The sequence below is a fragment of the Monodelphis domestica genome, chromosome 4, assembly GCF_027887165.1.
Source record: "Monodelphis domestica isolate mMonDom1 chromosome 4, mMonDom1.pri, whole genome shotgun sequence".
Classification (NCBI taxonomy): Eukaryota; Metazoa; Chordata; class Mammalia; order Didelphimorphia; family Didelphidae; genus Monodelphis; species Monodelphis domestica.
The window spans coordinates 92931012-92950157 of record NC_077230.1 but is presented as its reverse complement, the minus strand read 5'-3'; the positions used below and the strand labels follow the sequence as shown (position 1 = coordinate 92950157).

Genomic DNA, 19146 nt, shown 5'->3' with positions numbered 1-19146 from the left:
TTAATGGCTAATATTTGCTTTCCTTGCAGGGAACCCCTTACATTGGATAATGCTGCTTATCCTTTTCTTGCTTATTCTGGAATCCCATCAGTTTCATTTTGTTTTTGTGAGGTAGGTTTCAAGAGAGCTGGTTCCTTTAAAACTCCAAACAACATAACATGGGTCACTTTCTCTTTCTGTCTCCACGCATACTTTCTAATGTCTGGCACTAGAACATAAATGCCGGATAAATGGTAGCTATTATGCCTTCCTTGTTCTTTTTTTCTAGGTCTAAAGACTTAAAATTTATTAGATTCAATTCTTAAGTTAGAATATCTTAACTGTCAACTTGCTTGTAAACACTGCTAATAGGTTATATGATTAAATGAAACACAGTAAAAGCCAGCATAGAATAATAATGGTTTCTCCTCTGTTGTATAGCCATATTTAAAACTTTAGGTTTTTAAAATGAAGCCTTCCTAGTAGATTCTCAATAAAAACTTGTGTTGACCAGATAAGAGTAAATGGATACTTTAAATAAAGTTGGTTCATTTTACACTATCCTTTCTCCTAGTAGAAAATGCTTCCAAGTTTTTTTATCAAGAACATTTGAATACATTTCCATACATTTCTGCTTTTCACAATATCTCAAAGCAACTTTTAACTTGTTTCCTAAGTAATGCTCCCGTGCTCCCTCCCTCCGTTTCGGCGGGGGGGGGGGGGCGGGAACATTACGCTATAGAAGATGAAGAGCCTGCCTCAAAGTTGGGAGGACCTAATTTTAGGTATTGGCTCCAACATAGGAAGAGAAAGGAAACTAAAATTTGTATGATTAAGATATTTGGGAAGGACAGTAGAGAAGAAACCTCATTCTTGAACAAGACCCTCCTAGCTTAACAGTCAGAAAAGACTTGAAAGGACATAGCTTAGAATCAGATTTGATAGAATAAGGTCTTAGGCGGAAAGGAATAGGAACAATTTCTTTTGAAACCAGAAATGGGAAAATATGAAAGGACAGGTGTTAATAGTTTGAAGAAGAGTTAAAAGAAAATTTGTGACCCTATAAAGGGTCTGCCAAATGTTGCTCTAGAGACGTGTTTGTTTTTTTTTAAGCACCTTCGTAGTGGCTAGGAACCTTGCATGTACTCTTAGATGCATTTATTGGTTTTGTTGAAATGCTTTCCCCCTCTTAATTTGTAAATTTAATTACAAATGACAATTCCCTATCATACTCGGGGAAGGATAGGTTCAGAAATTAAAGTAAGAAATGTAAGAGCTTGATCCAGATTTAATAAAAGGGTCTCAAGTAGTCATTGGGTAGTTGGCAAAAATATAAGTGGCCCACCATGAATTTGTAGTGGGTTCACATGGACTATTCTATGCCACACAGGAATTGTTAGAGAAAAAGGAAATCTGTCAGAATGGTTCTCTCTCTAGAGTGATTACTTCTATTCCATTCAGATTTGCCTACTTTTTCCTAGACACAGTGGTCCATCCCCCTGCCTTTGCATAGACTCTCTTGTAGACCCAGAGTGGGCCTTCCTCACTTCTGTCTTATTAGATTCCTTGTTTCCTTCAGAGCTCAGCCCCAGTGTCTCACTGGTTCTGGGGCCTTCTTTGTCACTTACTCTGGGTGTGTGCACCTTGTATTGATCTCTCCCAGAGAAGATTAAGTGCCTGGTACATGATAGGCATCTTAAAGCTTTCATATAGCTCATTGAGGTCAGGATCTCTCATTTTGGGGCACATAATAGGCACTTGGTAAATGGCTTTTTTAATTGATCATTAGCATTGATACCATTCCCTGCCCCTCCCCCTTTATATGTTTCCCTTATACATAAAACCTGAATTCAAGATTCCTAAAACTGGTGTATAATACAAGTGTTGCCAATAGTAACCACATTTTTATTTGTTTTCTAGAATAAGGCTTATAAGTATTTGGGCACCAGCTTGGATTCTTATAATGAACTGATAAAAAGTATTCCTCAACTGAAAAAACTGATGTATGGAGCTGCAGAAGTGACTAGCCAAATGGTGATTAGGCTCACACGTGACCATGAGTTGTACCTAGACTATGAAAGGTACAATGAAGAATTATTCAGTTTTGTAAAGAAACTTGTGCCCTACATGTCAAATTTAAAGGTTCGTACTCATTTAAAGCTTGGTCTATTTCTTGGGTATTCGTTTTCAGGATCCTCATACTGCTTTCACATGTTGGGAAGTTAGAATGTGCCAAAATGAGAACAGTGTTTTTTACTGCACTTTTGCTTTGTATTCCTTGAATCCCTTGGGCTAATCTAGTATCATTTGACTCTAGAAAGGCTCACTTGCCTATTAAGTTGGCTTTACCAACTGTCGGATTCTGAAAAGAGAAAAATTGACATGTGCAACAGGGAGCTTAAATTTGTGGACAAATGGCTTTGACGTTCTTGGAAACAACAAGAAAAAAACAACATAAGTAATTCAGCCTAATTTTTAGCCTAACTAGGATTTCCTTCTCATCTATTTCAGGAAATGAATTTGAGTTTGCAGTGGCTCTTCTCTGCTCGGGGTGATTTTAGCAGGGCTACTCGTGACCTGACAAATGACCTTTTTCGTACAGATACTGCCAATAGACTCGTTAATAGAGAAATCAATGATCGTATCATGAAAGTAAGTAATTTGTCCTTGGTAAAAAGATTTCATTTATAATTATTGAACTAGATGCTGGATTGGGCATTTGTATTTGTGGGAGACAAGTGAGAAATGCAGATACAGAGCTCCATATTTAAGAATTAGAGGTAAAGAAGGATTTCTCTGCATAGCAGGCAATAACTTACCAGAAGTGGCTTCAATTCTTTTTATAAGTGGATTCAACATTTACATTAGAAATTCTAAAATTTACAAAAAGTACAAGTACCTTTAGGATTATAAAAAGACTATTTAAACTTGGAAATACTACAAAAAATTTTTGGCCAACTGGAATATTGACTCTTAAAGCCTAATTCCTGGAGTAGCTAGGTGGCTCAGTGAATTGAAAGCCAGACCTAAAGAAAAGTATACTTTTTATTGTCTCTTAGAATTGCAAAATAGACCAAATTTAAAATGAAAATTACAAGTAGATTACATACAACTCTAGCCAATAGCTTAGGTATTTTATAATTTTTTGGTAGCAATGGATTCTGGTTTTATCCATTATCTTAATTCAATATTATATCATGCATAATCATTTTCATTATATTGATTTGGAGCCCTTTTAGAATGTGATTTTTCAGTTTAGGTGTAAAAATAATAAAATCATCACTTTATATTTAGAGCAAAACAGATTCCCATCTTACCCCTGTCCAAAAACCTTTGTCTCCTTTAGTCAGTTCCCTTTCTAATGAGATGAGTAGCATTCATCTTCAGTCCTGGACATTTGCAGTATTTGGAATTCAAAGGTTTTTTTTGAAGTCTACAGCCATACCACCCTGAATGCGCCTGATCTCAAAAGCTAAGCAAGGTTGGGCCTACAGATGCTATATGTAGGCTTTTTAAAAATGAAGAAAGTCAAGTTGTTAGTGGGCAAGATGAATGTAATCTTGACAAGGCTCTTAATATGTATCATCACATGGTTTTCTAGGACTGTGTTAGAAGATTAGTATACTTTAATATATAATATAATTTTTTTTTTACCTTTTAGGTGGAATACAGTCTCCTGTCTCCCTATGTCTCTCCAAAGGAAAGTCCTTTTCGACATATCTTCTGGGGATCTGGCTCTCATACGCTTTCAGCTTTGTTAGATCATATAAAACATTTTAATAAGAGAGACGGTAACTTCAATGAAACACTGTTCAGAAACCAGTTAGCCCTTGCTACCTGGACCATTCAAGGAGCTGCAAATGCACTTGCTGGTAATATTTGGGACATAGACAATGAATTTTAGATAAAATTCCCAGTTTGTCTAAGAACAGTAAGGCAGAGTAGTCCTCAAATTATCACAGGTCTTCAGTATTTTCAGCAAGACTATAAAAGTTAAAAGCTTTGTTAAGATGTAAAAGAGTTAAATCCTACCTAGCAATTAGTACAAAATAGGTACTTAAGGCCAGGTGAATGTTTTATACCCCTGCCAAACTGAACTCAATCTCTTGAAGAATCACTAAGACTCTGCCCTCTAGTAATCCGTAAACTCCATCTAAGGTTATGTGCAGGTCTCGCTGCCTCTCAACTGATCCCCTTTGTGCAAAACCAAAAGCTGTTGGGGGTATCCGAGATCCCAGGCACTAAAAGTCCTGATCCAACAACCCTTACCCTGAACAAGGGAAGGAAGAAACTCCTGAGGACTTTCAGAGTCCACTTGTATTACTTTATCTCTTGATTGTGGAACAAGAGACTAGGTTATGAGATAGAAGATTCTCCCTGGGAAACAGAGCCAGCCAGGGAGAAGACTAGGACTTCTTTGCCAGGAGTGTCTAAAAGAGAGTTAATTCCACCTGAGTAAATTGCATTTGGGAATTATCACAAGAGCCTGACCCTGAGCCCTATCCTAGAATTCTTCCTGAAAAGAGGAGACCAGAAGCCAAAGAACTTTTTGATAATAACCTTTTCCTCCCGTCTCCCCCTCTTCTATCCCCTCCCCAAGAAGAAAATTGGCTTAGTGACTTTTCCATGTAGTCCTCTGATCTATGTCAGATTGATATGGACTCTTTTGAAAAGCTATCACTCTTGCTCAGTTTGTCAGATCTAAACTATATTTGCCAAATTTTGGCCAAAAAGTTAACCTCATGGGAAAGCTTTCTATTATTTGGCACTGAGATATATTTATTTGTCTTTATTTATCAGTGACAGAGTTCACTATAAATGGTATTTCATTTTTTTATAGAAGATAATTATCGGAAGCAGTGCCTTCCATAATTATGACAGTTATACTGTCGTTTTTTTGAATTAAAAGCAGCATCTGCTATATAAACTGAACAGATACTAGAAGTTTTGCATTTGACTTGTTTGTGTGCTACCATCTGACAGGTCTTGCCTCTAAAATGTAAATTAACTTGTGTGGTTGATGAAATGTAATCAAATAATATCCTACTGAGCAGAATGGGACAAGATTAGAAGATACATATTTTAGGCAAAATTGACTCATTTCCCAAATGTACTTGGTGTATGAAGATAATGAAGTTAATGAAATAAATCCAATTACTACTCTCGACCAAGTTTTTAGTAGTGGTGGTCATCTGTGTAAAATGTTGCATCTTCAAATTGGCACAACTGTATTGCATCAGGATTTCAGTGCAAAACTTCCAGTACCTCTTTCACAAATCTAGCTCACATTATCGGAAGCAGTGTCTTCCATAATGAGTAAAGAACAAGGTAGTTTTTGCCTACCACGGTGTTTATATCGGAGACAGTGATCTCCATATGTTACACTAAGGGTGTACGTAATTATCGGGGACAGCGTTTCCCATAATTTTCTTCATGCAATGACATCTTCAAAGCCTGAAGATCGTTAGTATCTAACATGTATTTTCAACATCTTTTTATTCTCTTACCACTTTTAGTTGCAAAAGCATAGCTTATAGTCAGCACTGTTTAGTAATGTCCAGTCTAGTGTAAATCAAAACTTTCAGATTTTTGTGGGTCCCTCTCCCCAACTTAATGTGGGGTGTTTTCCTTATACTTGCTTGGTTCCTCAATTTTTTGTTAGGCTACTACATCAGGGTCTTCTAGTTTTAACATTCGCAACAAATGAATGTGCTTACTTTCCAGTTGGATGCATTTCTTGATGACCTGGGCCTAATGAAAAGTTTGGATTTTGTTTTTTTTGGGTTTAGGTTCTTTTTAGCTGGAAGTAGGATTGAATGGGGTAGAGTGGGAGAAAGCTTACAGGGATCTCTCAACATGTTTATTTGCTTAAGGTCTGTGTTGGTCAAGAGGGTTTCCTCTTTTACTAAATGCTTCCTCATCCAAAATCACCATATACACCAAAACAATGGCTGGTCCATTAAGGTGTCTTCAAGTGAAATTGAATTCATTCCTGTCTCAATTTTTGTGCAATCTTATCTTGGCCTCACCAGTGATTTAGGGATGGTAAATCAGTATTTAATGGTAGCCATTTACGTGATTGGGAGGCAGCATGGTTGGGCCCATTGCTCCTGATTATTCATAGCTAAGCTTGTTGTCTTTATGGCATGCTCTTCTATAGAACCAAGAGCATGCATGTTCTACTAGTATACAAGTTTTGTAAGGAGTAATATTTTCTTCTGGTTCAAATAATTTTTTTATTAATTGGCATAAGCCATGTATCCCAGGGCGTTTCCATAATGGTCAGAATTGTAGTTCTATTGTAGAAGGTTTTTCTGTGCAGCTTAAGATCAAAGAAGGTAGGTAATATTTAGGTAAAATTCTCACAAATCATTAGGGCCTAGGTAGAAAGTATATAACTGGGTCTAAGAGTTTAAATGCTAACTGGACCTATGAGTAGGAAGCCAGCCACAGTGGGCCTGGAAACCTAGGGGGTAGAGCTGATTTTGGTTGAAGTAGTAAAATACTCAAATGAGAACTTTGAAGAAGAGAGAGTTCCCATGCTGACAGTAGTTGAGAGATGCTAGTAAAGTTTTTCTGTTCTTAAAAGCATGGGCAATTGAGGTATAAGATCAAAGAGGGGACATCTTGTGCTCATTACTTGTTTTTGGTATTGGGTAACTTCTCCCTAGTTCTTGCATGCATCTATCTTACTGTACTTATCATCAATGTTCATCCTCTAAAACTTTCAGCAAGTTGAAAATGTATTAGAGTTATGATTGTACTTCTCAGCTATGTTTTTGGTGCATAGATTATTGCTGTTACTAGTTGCTGGCTGGTATGCAAAATATTGTAGAAGTTTCTTGTTACCTGACTAAATAAAATGCCCAAAGACATTTATTGAAGTGACTTCTGTGTTCTTCCGTTCTTTGACCTGGAGTGGCTCAGTGGATAGAGCCAGGCCTAGAGATTGTGGAGGTGTACATCCAAGTTCATACCTGGCCTCAGATTTGCCCTTTTGCCTTGGAACTGAGATCCCAAAGCAGAAGGTAAGGATTAAAAAAAGATTGGGTATAAATACATGCTTGCTCTAGGACTGATTCCATTTTACTTTACATTTTAATTAATCCTTTCCTATCTGCTCAGATCTTATTAAATTCAATTTAATAGACTGGGTATCCGTTCATAAGTTTAGGATTAACTTAACTGGAAAGTGTTTATTCTTTATTTCCCCACTCTTCCCATTGTGAAGAGTGCAAGGAGTAGGCAATTGGATTTAAGTGACAGGTTGGGGGTCATTCATTCTGAGGCCAACCCAGGACTTCCTTTCTCTAGGACCTGACTTTCAATCCCCTGAGCTACCTAACTGTGCTCATCTTAGTATTATTATCTACTTACTTTTATTTAAATGTAATCCAATATTTGGATAATTGGACATTTGATGATCTAGGATTTGAACATTATGCTATGCTTGTTGAATTCTGCTTTTACAAAAACCAATATTAGATCAAGAGGTAGTGGTTTGTAGTAAAGACTGCTATTCTCCTAAGTCCTGGATTCAAGTCCTATGTCTCAAAATGTAAGGAATTAAATTTTATGGTTGGATGAAATATAAGAGAATGTGGTCGCCAATTTTAAAAATTAATACAGCTTAAGTCAGAATGACTTTTTAGCAGCTTTATTTACAAAAAGAGGGAAAGAGTAAAAATAGAAAAAATGTGAAAGAGGGTAGAGTAAGAAGTCTATCTGAAGTCTTATCACCCTAAATGTTATGGTCCCCAGTCAACACACGCAGGAGTTAACCCCTCAGCCAGAGGGCTTGGTGTTGAATTAAGCAAGGGTTCAGTCCATGAGGCCTCCTTCAAGAAGGGGAGGCCTCTCAGGAACTAAACTCTCCAAAAGCCAGGAAAGGAGGGTCAGCTTTTTTCATTCACCCAATCCGAAGTCCAAAGGGAGAAGATCCAAAAGCAGTTCAACTGCCAGAGTCCCAGGTCCAAGTGAAGCCGAAGATCAAAGTCCTGAAGAAGATCCTCCAACCTGAAAATTGAGGACGAAGACCTAAATGGTAGCTCCAAGCCATAGTCCCAGTCAAAGATCCTCTAAGCCCCAAGATTCAGGCTGAAGACCTCTTGGACAGGAAGTTAGTTCATCATAGTCCTTTTTTACATCACTTCTTGTCCCTCCACTTTATGGAGAGCAATTGCAGTCTTTAAATTTGCTTAACACTGCCCAGGGGGCAGTCAGTCTCTTCTGGAGGTGTATTGCATTTTAGTAAGTGGTTTGTGAGCCTCCCCTACTTAGGGGTGTCTTCTCTTTTCGTTGATTAAATTTAAAAGTAGGCTAGGGGAGAGTCAATCCCATTTTCACAGCATCCTGGCTTTGTATCCCTGGCAAGGCACTTAACTCTTACTGTTCTAAGCAGCTCTTTTAGGACAAGATTCAGGAAGGAGCTGACAATAAATGTACTAGACTAGATTAAAGAATTAAAACATAATAATGATTCTAAATCAAGGTAAGGATTTTTAAGAATTACAGAAAATTATATTTCTAAATAGTTTAGAAACAAATCCAAAAGAATCAGATTAAAAGAAAATTTATCTCACAATATTTCTAATACAATGAATTAGCAACTTTGTTAGGCACTATGTTTATCCACTTTACAGATTTGTAGACTGAGATTAACATAGATCACACAACCAATACATTACTTGATGCCAAATAACAATTGTAGTTTGTATAAAAGTTCTAATTACCCTAATAGGAGAACACAAAGACCACATGATTTTAGTTTCAGGACAGATTTTGACCAAATCAAATCTGCCTTTTATAATCACTAATGGTAATATTTAAAATCAAATATTTGGCAGTACTTCAATACGGAGAGCCATTGTTAATTACCTTATTTTCAAACAGAACAGGTAATTGAATTATGGTAGTCGGGAAAACTTGTCCCTTGGACAGCACAGAGAACAAAACAGTCAATACTTAATAAAGAAATTAATTCAGAGTATTCATTAAGAAAATTGAGTACTCAAGCTAAAGCTTAAATATATTAACCACATAATGAGTAGACAGGACTCCTTAGGATGTCTTGATGTTGGGAAATATTGAAGGCAAAGGAGGATGGCAAAGATAGATGGTGTCATAGAAATAATGCAAACTTGGATAGACTTGGGAGCATAGAGTGGCCTGATATCCTGTGATGGTCATGGGGTCACAAAGAAAGAGTCAGACATGGCTCAACAACAAATGCCTTACTATGTAAGATTTCCTGTCAAGAAAAAGTAAGGAGGTTAATCAGGCATTCTTTGGAAGTTATTTCCAAGAATATTTCATGGAAAAAAGTACAACAAAATTGTACTGCTTTCAAAATTTAAGCTACCTTTTCCCAATTTTCTGAATTGGGTATTTATTTCCAGAATTTTTCTTGCCTTTTGCCACCATGACATTACAAGGAGCTTCTCAAATCAGGAAATGTAATTTTTTCACTTTGTTGTGATAAGGATTTTATTTAGTTTCATTAGAAGCAGGATTTAGGTCAGAGAAAGGGTTTTTTACTTTTACAGCTGTAAGAGGGGACAAAGTTTGCTGGGGTCACTTTAAGAGGCCTTCCATAAAAAGGAGCTGGCTTGGGAGTTCTGGGCCCAGACTGACTTCTTTAGGAGCAGGGTCCTTCTGAGTGGAGAGATCTTTAGTGACTTTTAGACTCTTAGAGTTGCGATGTAAATACTGAGATAAGAAAGAGTGTTGACTGAGCCAGAGGAGGAACTGGAGAACAATTTTTGTCATTGGATTAGAGTGAAGGGAGACGAGTTGTCAGAGGCCTGGTTCTTCTCTGACTTCTGGAGAGAGAGAGAGAGAAACTGCTTCGACTTCCCTCGGAAGATTATATACATTACGCTAGGAGTTTATTACAGATTTAAAGTTCATCATTCTAGTATAGGATAATAAGTTAGAATTTAATCTTTAGACAGTGAATGTAAGTTAAGTAGACAAAGAAGCTGCAAAGAAAGCAGCCAGCTGGTGGGGTCTTTTATTTAGAAATCTTTGTGTTGGGTTAAGAGATTCCCTATCTTATTCCTATCCTATTTCCTCTCCCTAACTTCCCATAGAACAAATAAGTCAGAGTTCAATCAAACTGCTTCCTGACATCCATCATCACTGCCTGCAAATAGGTTAACCCTGACAACTTTAGTTGCTAATACAGCTAAATTATCCTGCTGGCTATTAATATTCAAACCCAATAGAAGATCAATTATACCTTATTATAACAGCTTAGGGGAGAATTAGTCTAGTCAGAAGAAAATCAGGACTATTGGGAAGTATAAGAGTCACCAGTGACCAAAGTCTATACTGCCCTGCAGTGTTTGAAAAAGCTTTCCAGGCACAGTGCCTTGATTAGCTAGTTCAATGCTTTGCATAGAGCAGATCCTTTAAACATTTATTGAATTGAATCATAAATCCCTTGTAATCATGCTTCTTGGTTCATTGACAGAATATATACAAGGCAGACATTCAAGAAACTCAAATTGTAAGGAAGAAAGCATGTCTCAATAAGTGACAGTACTTTAGTCCCACTTTAAAGATGTAGCCTTGAATAAGTCATTGCTTTCCATTAGATTAACTACCAGAGATCTGGGGTTTTATCCACCTTGGAAAGTCCATCTAACACTATGGACACCTAACCTTAAAAGCAGGAAATGAGCTTATGTTATCTGTCAATGGAGTGACCTGTTAGGGTTTTGATAAAAGGAAAAGTACCCAAACCAGATACATTTCCTTTCTCTACTCATCCTTTATTTCATAAGTTTTGGTAGGTTAGGTTAGTACTCATGAAGTCATTTGTTTTTCTCTTAAAGTTCTTTTAGCCTCCAATTCTCTAGCTTTTAAAGCCTTATACAAGCTGACTGTGACCTATTTTTCTGGCCTCATTGGCCATGAATCCCTTCCATATTCTGGGATCCAGACAAATTGGTTTTCTCTCTGATACAGGAGCCACTCCTTCACCTCCTTGTCCTTGGACTGACTCACTCACATGCCTGAACCTCAAATGTCTCCTCATCACTTCACAGTGTCTCTCTAAGACACAGCTCAGGCTGGCTTACCCCAAATGCTGGTGCCTCCTCATCACAAGACTCTGGGATTGTCTTGGATCCCTGCGATGCTGAAAATAGCTAGATCATTTACAATTGTTCATCAAGAAATATGGCTGGCACTGGGTACAGTGTTCTCTTCTCACTTAGTAAATTAAATCATCTAAGTATAGAAAGCCATTAACTAAAATGTTAAAGTTTAGAGAGCCACACTATTTAAAGGAGGACATGAAGGAAAAAATGATCTTTTAAATTTTGTATAGAGCCCAGGTTTAGAACTCAGCTCTTCCATGAAATCTTTGAATACTCCAGCCTAAGTGATAGCTTCTTCCTCAATTCCTATATTCTTTGTTTAACTCACTGGGCACTAGGCCTATGCTATTTGGAATGCATATAATATATACTCATTTAATTTATTGGAAACATGATTTCTCACCTGTTTTTTTGGGTATATGTTTTGGGGTTTGGCTTTATAAGATTATTCACTTACAAAAATGAATATGAAAATGTTTTGTGTGATAATACACATATAACCTAGAAGGAATTGCTTGTCAACTCCGGGATGGGGAGGGAAGAAGAGAGGAGACAACATGAATCATATGACTTGGGAAAACTTGTGTGGAAACTTGTTATTAAGATAAAGCATGAAAAAATTATTGTAAATTTCCTGCCTTCTCCTTGAAAACTAAGAAAATAGCTAAGCAAATTTCTTGCTCATTGAAGAACTTTTGTTTATTCAGGATTTTTGCTAACTTCTTGAGTTAAGAATTCAGATAAAGGAAAAAGACAAGGAATCTGAGGTAAACCCCAAACTTTCTAAGTACAAACTCAATTGCTATGTCTGTTGTGCAATATTAAGAGGGGAAAAAAAGAATATTCCTTATTCCAATGATGGCAAACCTTTTGTCCCACCCACTCCCAACAGCTGCCCCATCCCCTGACTGTGTGCAGTACCCCATCCTCTGCATTCAGGAGCGGGGCTCCTCCCCTCCCCTCCCCTCCCCTCCCCTCCCCTCCCCTTTTTCCTTTCCTTTCCTTTCCTTTCCTTTCCTTTCCTTTCCTTTCCTTTCCTTTCCTTTCCTTTCCTTTCCTTTCCTTTCCTTTCCTTTCCTTTCCTTTCCTTTCCTTTCCTTTCCTTTCCTTTCCTTTCCTTTCCTTTCCTTTCCTTTCCTTTCCTTTCCTTTCCTTTCCTTTCCTTTCCTTTCCTTTCCTTTCCTTTTCCTTCCTGCCTTCCTTCCTGCCCCAAAGAGTGTAGCTTGTAAAGATTAAAATTAATATACAATAACTATGTATTGTATTTTAAAAGTTTTATTAATTTATTAATTACTAAATCAAAATAACTGCCTAAACTCAGCCTGGTTGCAGGACCAAGAGAGCATGGGAGGAGTCACAGCAAACTTTAATACTGTCACGCAAATGTGGATACGCAGGAGAGAGTAAAGGGAATTTTGGGAAAGGTAGTTTTTTATGTTTTTGGGGTTCAAGAATTTCTAACTATACAGGCTATATAAAATTTCTCTATTTGTAAAGATAAATATAGAAACCTGTCATTCTTGACGGAGCAGCACCCTTCCCAGCCTAGGATTAATCTCAAATCTCTCCCACAAGTATATCCTGGCTGTGCGACCTCTATATTCATGTATATGTGTTTGGTTGTATGTATGAGTGAAGCAAAGCAGCGATGTCTCTCCCAACCTTTGTCCTATGGGAAGTAGGAGCAGGGATGGTGTGGTATAGATGAGAGATGAAATAGCAGTAAGAAAGAATCTGGATGGTTGGCTGAAACTTTTAATGGAAACTGAGCTGGAGTGCTGGAGCCTCAGTGCAAGAGAAGGGCAGCTAGGTGGTGAAGTAAATAGAATATCCCACATGGAGTCTTAAGTTCAAATTTAGCCTCAGACACTTCCTAGCTATGTGACTGAGCTTAAATCACTTAACCCTGATTGCCTACCTTTGCAGCTCTTTAACCTTTGTGTCTTAGGATTTTTAAAAAAAAATCATTTTATCAGGAACAGAGTCAAGATGGTGACTTAGAAGCAGCAAAAGTTGATTCCTCTGGGAAAACCCTTCCATGCCAATTAAAAACAAAGTGCTTCAAGGGGGACAGAAAACCAAATCCAATAGGAAGATATATGTAGGACCCTCCTGCTTGAGTCAACTTCAAAGGTATGCAGAAAAGGTTGAATTCTGGGTTTAAGGAAAAGAAAGAAGGTCCCAGTATCCCTCCCCCACCTACTGTGCTGAGACTGGGGTGGTCAGTCCGATTTCAGGGCGAGGGCTCCTACCCAGACAGAATGTCTTGCTACCACAAATACATGAAACTCGGGGCTCTGACCACAGCTGGCAAGGAAGCAACTGGAGGAGAGAAGTAGAGAAGAGGGCAGACTGGTCACAGCTTTCAGCCACCACACCTCCATCTTAGGCCTCGGCCTCTGGAAGTTTTGGCCTCAGGGCACATAAAGCTCTTCAGATCAACTCAACTGGCTCAATCTCACAGAGCTCGAAAAAGAAAAAAAAAGAGCAAGTGTACAAAATAGACAGAAAGCCAAACTCAACAACAAGGCAGTCACAGGTCTCTTCTACTTGATCCAAACTTGAAGATATGCAGATAAAGTCACATTCTGGGGTATAAGGGAAAGATCCAACACCCCTCCCCCATCTACTGCACTGAAACACTTGGTAGGAATCTTGTTGATGTGGATCCCAGGACAAAGGCTGCAACTAAACTGGAGTACCTTGGTACCACCATGGGAAGCTCAGAGCTCTGATTTGGTGCCTGGCAGTGAGGAGGACCTTGAGCTGCCACACCTTCACTTTCACCTTCAGAATCTGCTGGCAGTTGGGAAGATCTGGTCTCAAGGCACTACAACAGGTCAGCTCCATCAGCCTAATCCAGTTGATCAGCACAGCAGAGAAGCCCCTTCAGAGCAGAAAAGCCCAAACTCACAGATCCAGCAAATAAACAGAAGCAAGAATACAGCCAATAAGGAGGGGGGAAAGAAGGAAAAAATATGATTAAATAACAGAAAAAGAAAAAAGCAATTATAATCAACCACTTCTATTCAGGTAATGAACAAAGAACAAATGGAACAGAGGAAGACCAAGGAACGCCAAGCAAAAACTCAGGAACTCCAGCAAATTGGACTTAAGCTCTGGAAAAACTCAAAACATAATTCAAAAAACAATTAAGAGAGGTTGAAGAAAATTGGGAAAAGAGCTTAAAAAGCAAAATAGGTTATCTGGAAACAGAGGCACATGAACTAAAAGAAAATATAGTGTCTAAAAAGCCAGAATTGACTAGTTCTAAAAGGAGGCAAAGAAAGTAAAAGATAAAAACAATGACCTACAAAGAAATTAGATAAAAACAAAAAGAATGATCAAAAAGTCAGGGATTAAATTCAGTCTTTAAAAATTAGAATCAAACAATTAGAATTGAATGACTTCACAAGGCAACAAAAATCTATGAAACAAAATCAAAAGAATGAAAAAAGTTAGGAAAATATGAAATATCTAATTGACAAAACAACAGGCCTGGTAAATGGATGCAGGAGAGAAAATTTAAGAATTATTGGAGTATCTGAATATAATAAAGAAAAATCCTGGACATCATTCTACAGGAAATTATCCAAGAAAATTGCCCTGATATCCTTTCTTTCTTTTTTTAAACCCTTACCTCCTACCTTAGAACCAGAGTCACACAGCTGGGAAGTGTCTGAGGCCAGATTTAAACCCAGAACCGTCTGGCTCTCAATCCACTGAGCTACCCAGCTTCTCCCTGCCCTGACATTCTTGAACAAAAGTGTAAAGTAGAGATTGAAAGAATCTGCAGATCACCTCCTGCATTAAATCCCCAATTGACAATGCTCATAAATGTCATAGCCAAGTTAAAAAACTTCCAGACCAAGGAAAAGATACTGCAAACTGCTAAAAGGAAACAATTCAGATATCATGGAGCCATAGTCAGGATTACACAAGTCCTGGCTGCATCCACACTAAAGGACTGGAACACATGGAATATAATATTCCATAAAGCAAGGAAACTGAGTCTACAACCAAGAATCAACTACCCAGCAAAATTTGACTATAATCTTGCAGGGGAAAGTAAGGTCATTTAATAAAATAGATTTCCAAGCATTCCTGAAGAAAAGACCAGACTTAAATAGAAAATTTGATACCCAAATATAGAACTCAAGACAATCACCAAAAGTTAATTAAGAAAGGGAAAAAAAATTTAAGGAACTCAATAAGTTCAAATAATTTGTATTCCTATATGAAAAGATGAAATTGTTATCATTAGGGTAGCTAGAAGAAGTATACCTAGAGGTTACAGTGATAAACTATATACAATGATATGTCAAAAAAATAAAATAAAAAACTAGGGTTAAAAAGAGGATAATACTAAGAGAAATGGGGAAAGAGAGAAAATGGGATAAATACAAATTTTATAAAGAAGTACACAGGGGGAGGAAGGAAGAAGACCAATACAATGGAAGGGAGGAAGAGGTTGGTGACAGGTAATACTTAAATCTTACACTCATAGGAATTGGCTCAAAGAGGGAAGAACAGTCATATCCATTAGGGCAGAGCATTGTATTGTGTGCTATAGAGAAGTAGAAGGGTAATAAATGGGCTAGTGGGGAGGGGAGCAATACAAGGGAGGGAGATGTTGGGGGGGGTCATTTAAAAGGCACTATTGTAAGAGGGGAATAATAAAAAGGGAGGGGTGAGAAATGGAGCAACATTAGGGAGGGGAAAGGGGGGAGATTGGCTAAAAGTGAAAAGTTAGAGGGGAGGGTAAGAGGGATAAGAGAAAAGACAGAATCAAAGGAGGAAGTCAAAATGGAGGGGAATACACAGACTAATAACTGAATGTGAATGGGATGAACTCACAAATAAAAGTGGATAGAAGAATGGATTAAAAAACAATTCTATATGTTGTCTACAAGAAACAGATTTGAGGCAGGTAGACATATATAGGGTAAAGGTAAGAGGGTGGGGCAGAATTAACTGGGCTGCAACTGAGAAAGATGGTAGGAGTAGCATTTATGATCTCTGCTGGACAAAGCAAAATAGATCTCAATAAAAGATAAGGAAGTAATTTCATCTTGATGAAAGGCAGTATAAATAATGAAGAAGTAGCCCTCAAAATATATGCACCAAATGGTATAGCATTCAGATTTCTAAAGAAGAAATTAAAGGAGCTTAAGGAGGAAATAGATAGTAAAACCATACTAGTAGAGGACCTCAGCCTTCCCCTATCAGAACTAGATAAATCAAACCAAAAAAAATAAGAAAGAAGTAAGAGAAGTGAATGCAATGTTAGAAAAATTAGAGCTAATAGATACCTAGAGAAAAATAAATGGTGACATAAAGGAATATACCTTCTTTTCAGCAGCACATGGCACATATACAAAGACTAAACATGTTCTAGAGCCTAAAAACCATTGCAAACAAATGTAGGAAAGCAGAAATAGTAAATAATACAATAAAAATCATACTAAGGCCTTGTGGAAAGGCAGATTTAAAATTAATTGGAGGGGGCAGCTGGTTAGCTTAGTGGATTGAGAGCCAGACCTAGAGACAGGATATCACAGATTCAAATCTGGCTTCAGATACTTCCCAGCTGTGTGACCCTGGGCAAGTCACTTAACCCCCATTGCCTAGCCCTTACCACTCTTCTGCCTTGGAACCAATGCCCAGTATTGATTCCAAGACAGAAGATAAAGTTTTATATAAAAAATTAAATTAATTGGAAACTAAACGATATAATTCTTCAAAACTGATGGGTCAAAGAACAAATCAAAGAAACAATTACTGATTTCATTGGATAAAATGACAATTGGGTAACAACATATCAAAATCTATGGGATGCAGCCAAAGCAATACTTGAGGAAATTTATGTCCCTGGGTACATATATCAATAAATCAGAGAGGGAAGAAAATAATTGAATTATGGTAGCTATTTAAAAAAAAAACACAATTAACTTCTCCAGACAAAAGGACTGTAAGCAGCTTTTATTTACAACTGGGTAGAGATGAAATACAGGAAAGAACTAGAAAAAAATGCCTAGCTATGAATACCCTAAATCCTAGACCACAAGTGTGGATCTGAAAGTGAGTCTCACCAGAATCCAAAGTCCTAATTAGGAAGCTGAAATCTGAAGAGCCAGGAGAGGCTGAAAAAAACTGCTGAGAGGGTTCAACATACATGAGGCTGACTGCCAAGAATCTCACCAGAGAACACACTGAAGAGAGTGTCCCACTGAAGAGAGACAGATAAACAGACAGACAGAGAGAAAGACAGTGAGAGAGGATTTCTTTGCTGAAGAACCAAGGAAGCAAAGAGTGAATTTTGTCCTTGGTCTTTCCTTTTATATTCTTTTTTCCATGTCACTTCCTGTCTTTCTCCCACTTCATGGGAACCAATCACAGCTTCCCAATTTGCCTAGCACTGCCCAAGGGAGAGCAGTGCTTGTGGCCTTTGGGAGTGTGAACTTATAAGTGACTTACTTATAAGCTCTTACCTAATGACTTACCAAATGTTAAGTAGGGGTACTTTAACTTCTTGATTGATTAACTCAAAATAGACAAAGGGATTAAAGAATTCCCTCTCACAGGTTTTGGCTTTAGATGATCACTCTATTGCAAATATTAATAATATGTGTTAGAGCAAGTTGCAAGAGGAAAAGTTGGGATTTTGCAAGAAGAGTTGAGTGACAGCAATGACAGTTGGAAGCAAAGCATGCTGGGAGAGAAGAGGAAAAGAGGGAGCTCCGTGGAGAACTCTGGGGGCTTTTGAGCTGAGACCTCAAACTTGCAGGAAGCATTTCTTTGCTAGGGACCTTTGCCAAGAGCCATAGAGGATTTCATCTGTGTCTGTCCAGAAAGTACTCCCATCAAGTTACTTCTATATCTCAACAGTGTGTCTAAACTCTTCTGATATTGGGGGGCTGAGGACTCTTTGCTGAAGAGCCTGGCTCTCCCCCCTTGCTCTTTTGCACCTGCTCTATCCCTTCCTTAACCCTATAGTATTATAGATAAGATTTAGACTCTAAATTTTAGAGATTAGTGGGGAGGTTTGGTGAAACTCAAGCTGACTTGACAGTTATTTGAGGGAAGAACCAAATAGGAGGGAATAAAGTAGGGAACCCAACTTCCTCAATCCAACTCCCCAACTCTCATCATTACCATTATTCATAAACCATTTATAGGCAGTCAGATATCTCCTTGAGATTTATTGCTGGGAGCAAAAAGGGAAGTGTATCTGTTGTGGCCAGATCTGCCACGACAGAGTGCTAGCCAAGCCCCCTCCCTCCCCCCCCCCAGTCAAAGACGGGGAGGCTTGTCTTAGTGACCTCCTCATGCTGGAAAAGCTGGGGGTACCCCCTGGTTCACCTGATAGGGGAGACCTTCAACTTCTCATCACCCTTACACTGCAGGGGAGCCCTTATTTTCTGTGCAGCACCATCACCTAGGAAGAGTGAAGGGGAGCGGGACTTGTTCATCAAGACTCCCATCTCACGAAACTCAGCTGCCTTTCATAACAAGCACCCTTTAGGACTTCACTACAATAACACCAAAAGTATAGTAAATTTAGCATTCTTACGTATGGAAATAGATTTTGAACAATATACATCTATAATCCAGTGGAATTGCTTGTCAACTCAAGGGGGCTGAGGGAAGTAGAGAGGAAAGAGCATGAATCATGTAACCATGGAAAATATTCTAAATTAATTAATTTTTTTAAAAACACATGTCGAGTAGTGATTCAGTCTGATAAATCAAAACTGTTTTTCAGATTTTTGTTGGTCCCCCCAATTTAATATGAGTATTTTCCTTACACTTGCTTGGTTTCTCCAAATTTTCTATTATATTAAAACATGAGGACCTAGATTTAACATATATAATAAATATATATATATGTATATATATATATGTATATATATATGCTTACTTTCTACTTAGATCCATTAAAATTTTTTTAGTTTTATTATCACGCAAAACACACTTCCATATTGGTCATTGTTGTAAGAGCACATTTGTATATAGCCAAAACTTCCAAAATAAAACTGTAAATACATTGATGTGAAAGATA

The 19146-nt window shown here is 37.9% G+C and overlaps 1 protein-coding gene across 1 annotated transcript in view; it reads left to right on the top strand.

Moving 5' to 3' along the window:
- The window catches only part of TFRC (transferrin receptor), a 30255-nt gene extending 23397 nt beyond the window's left edge, over positions 1–6858 (top strand). The window contains exons 16-19 of the mRNA XM_001364083.4: positions 30–111; positions 1900–2121; positions 2491–2631; positions 3641–6858. Of these exons, the coding sequence (XP_001364120.2) occupies positions 30–111; positions 1900–2121; positions 2491–2631; positions 3641–3883 (688 nt within the window). The 3' untranslated portion in view covers positions 3884–6858. The remainder of the gene's footprint in view (positions 1–29; positions 112–1899; positions 2122–2490; positions 2632–3640) is intronic.
- The last annotated feature ends 12288 nt before the right edge of the window (positions 6859–19146 follow it).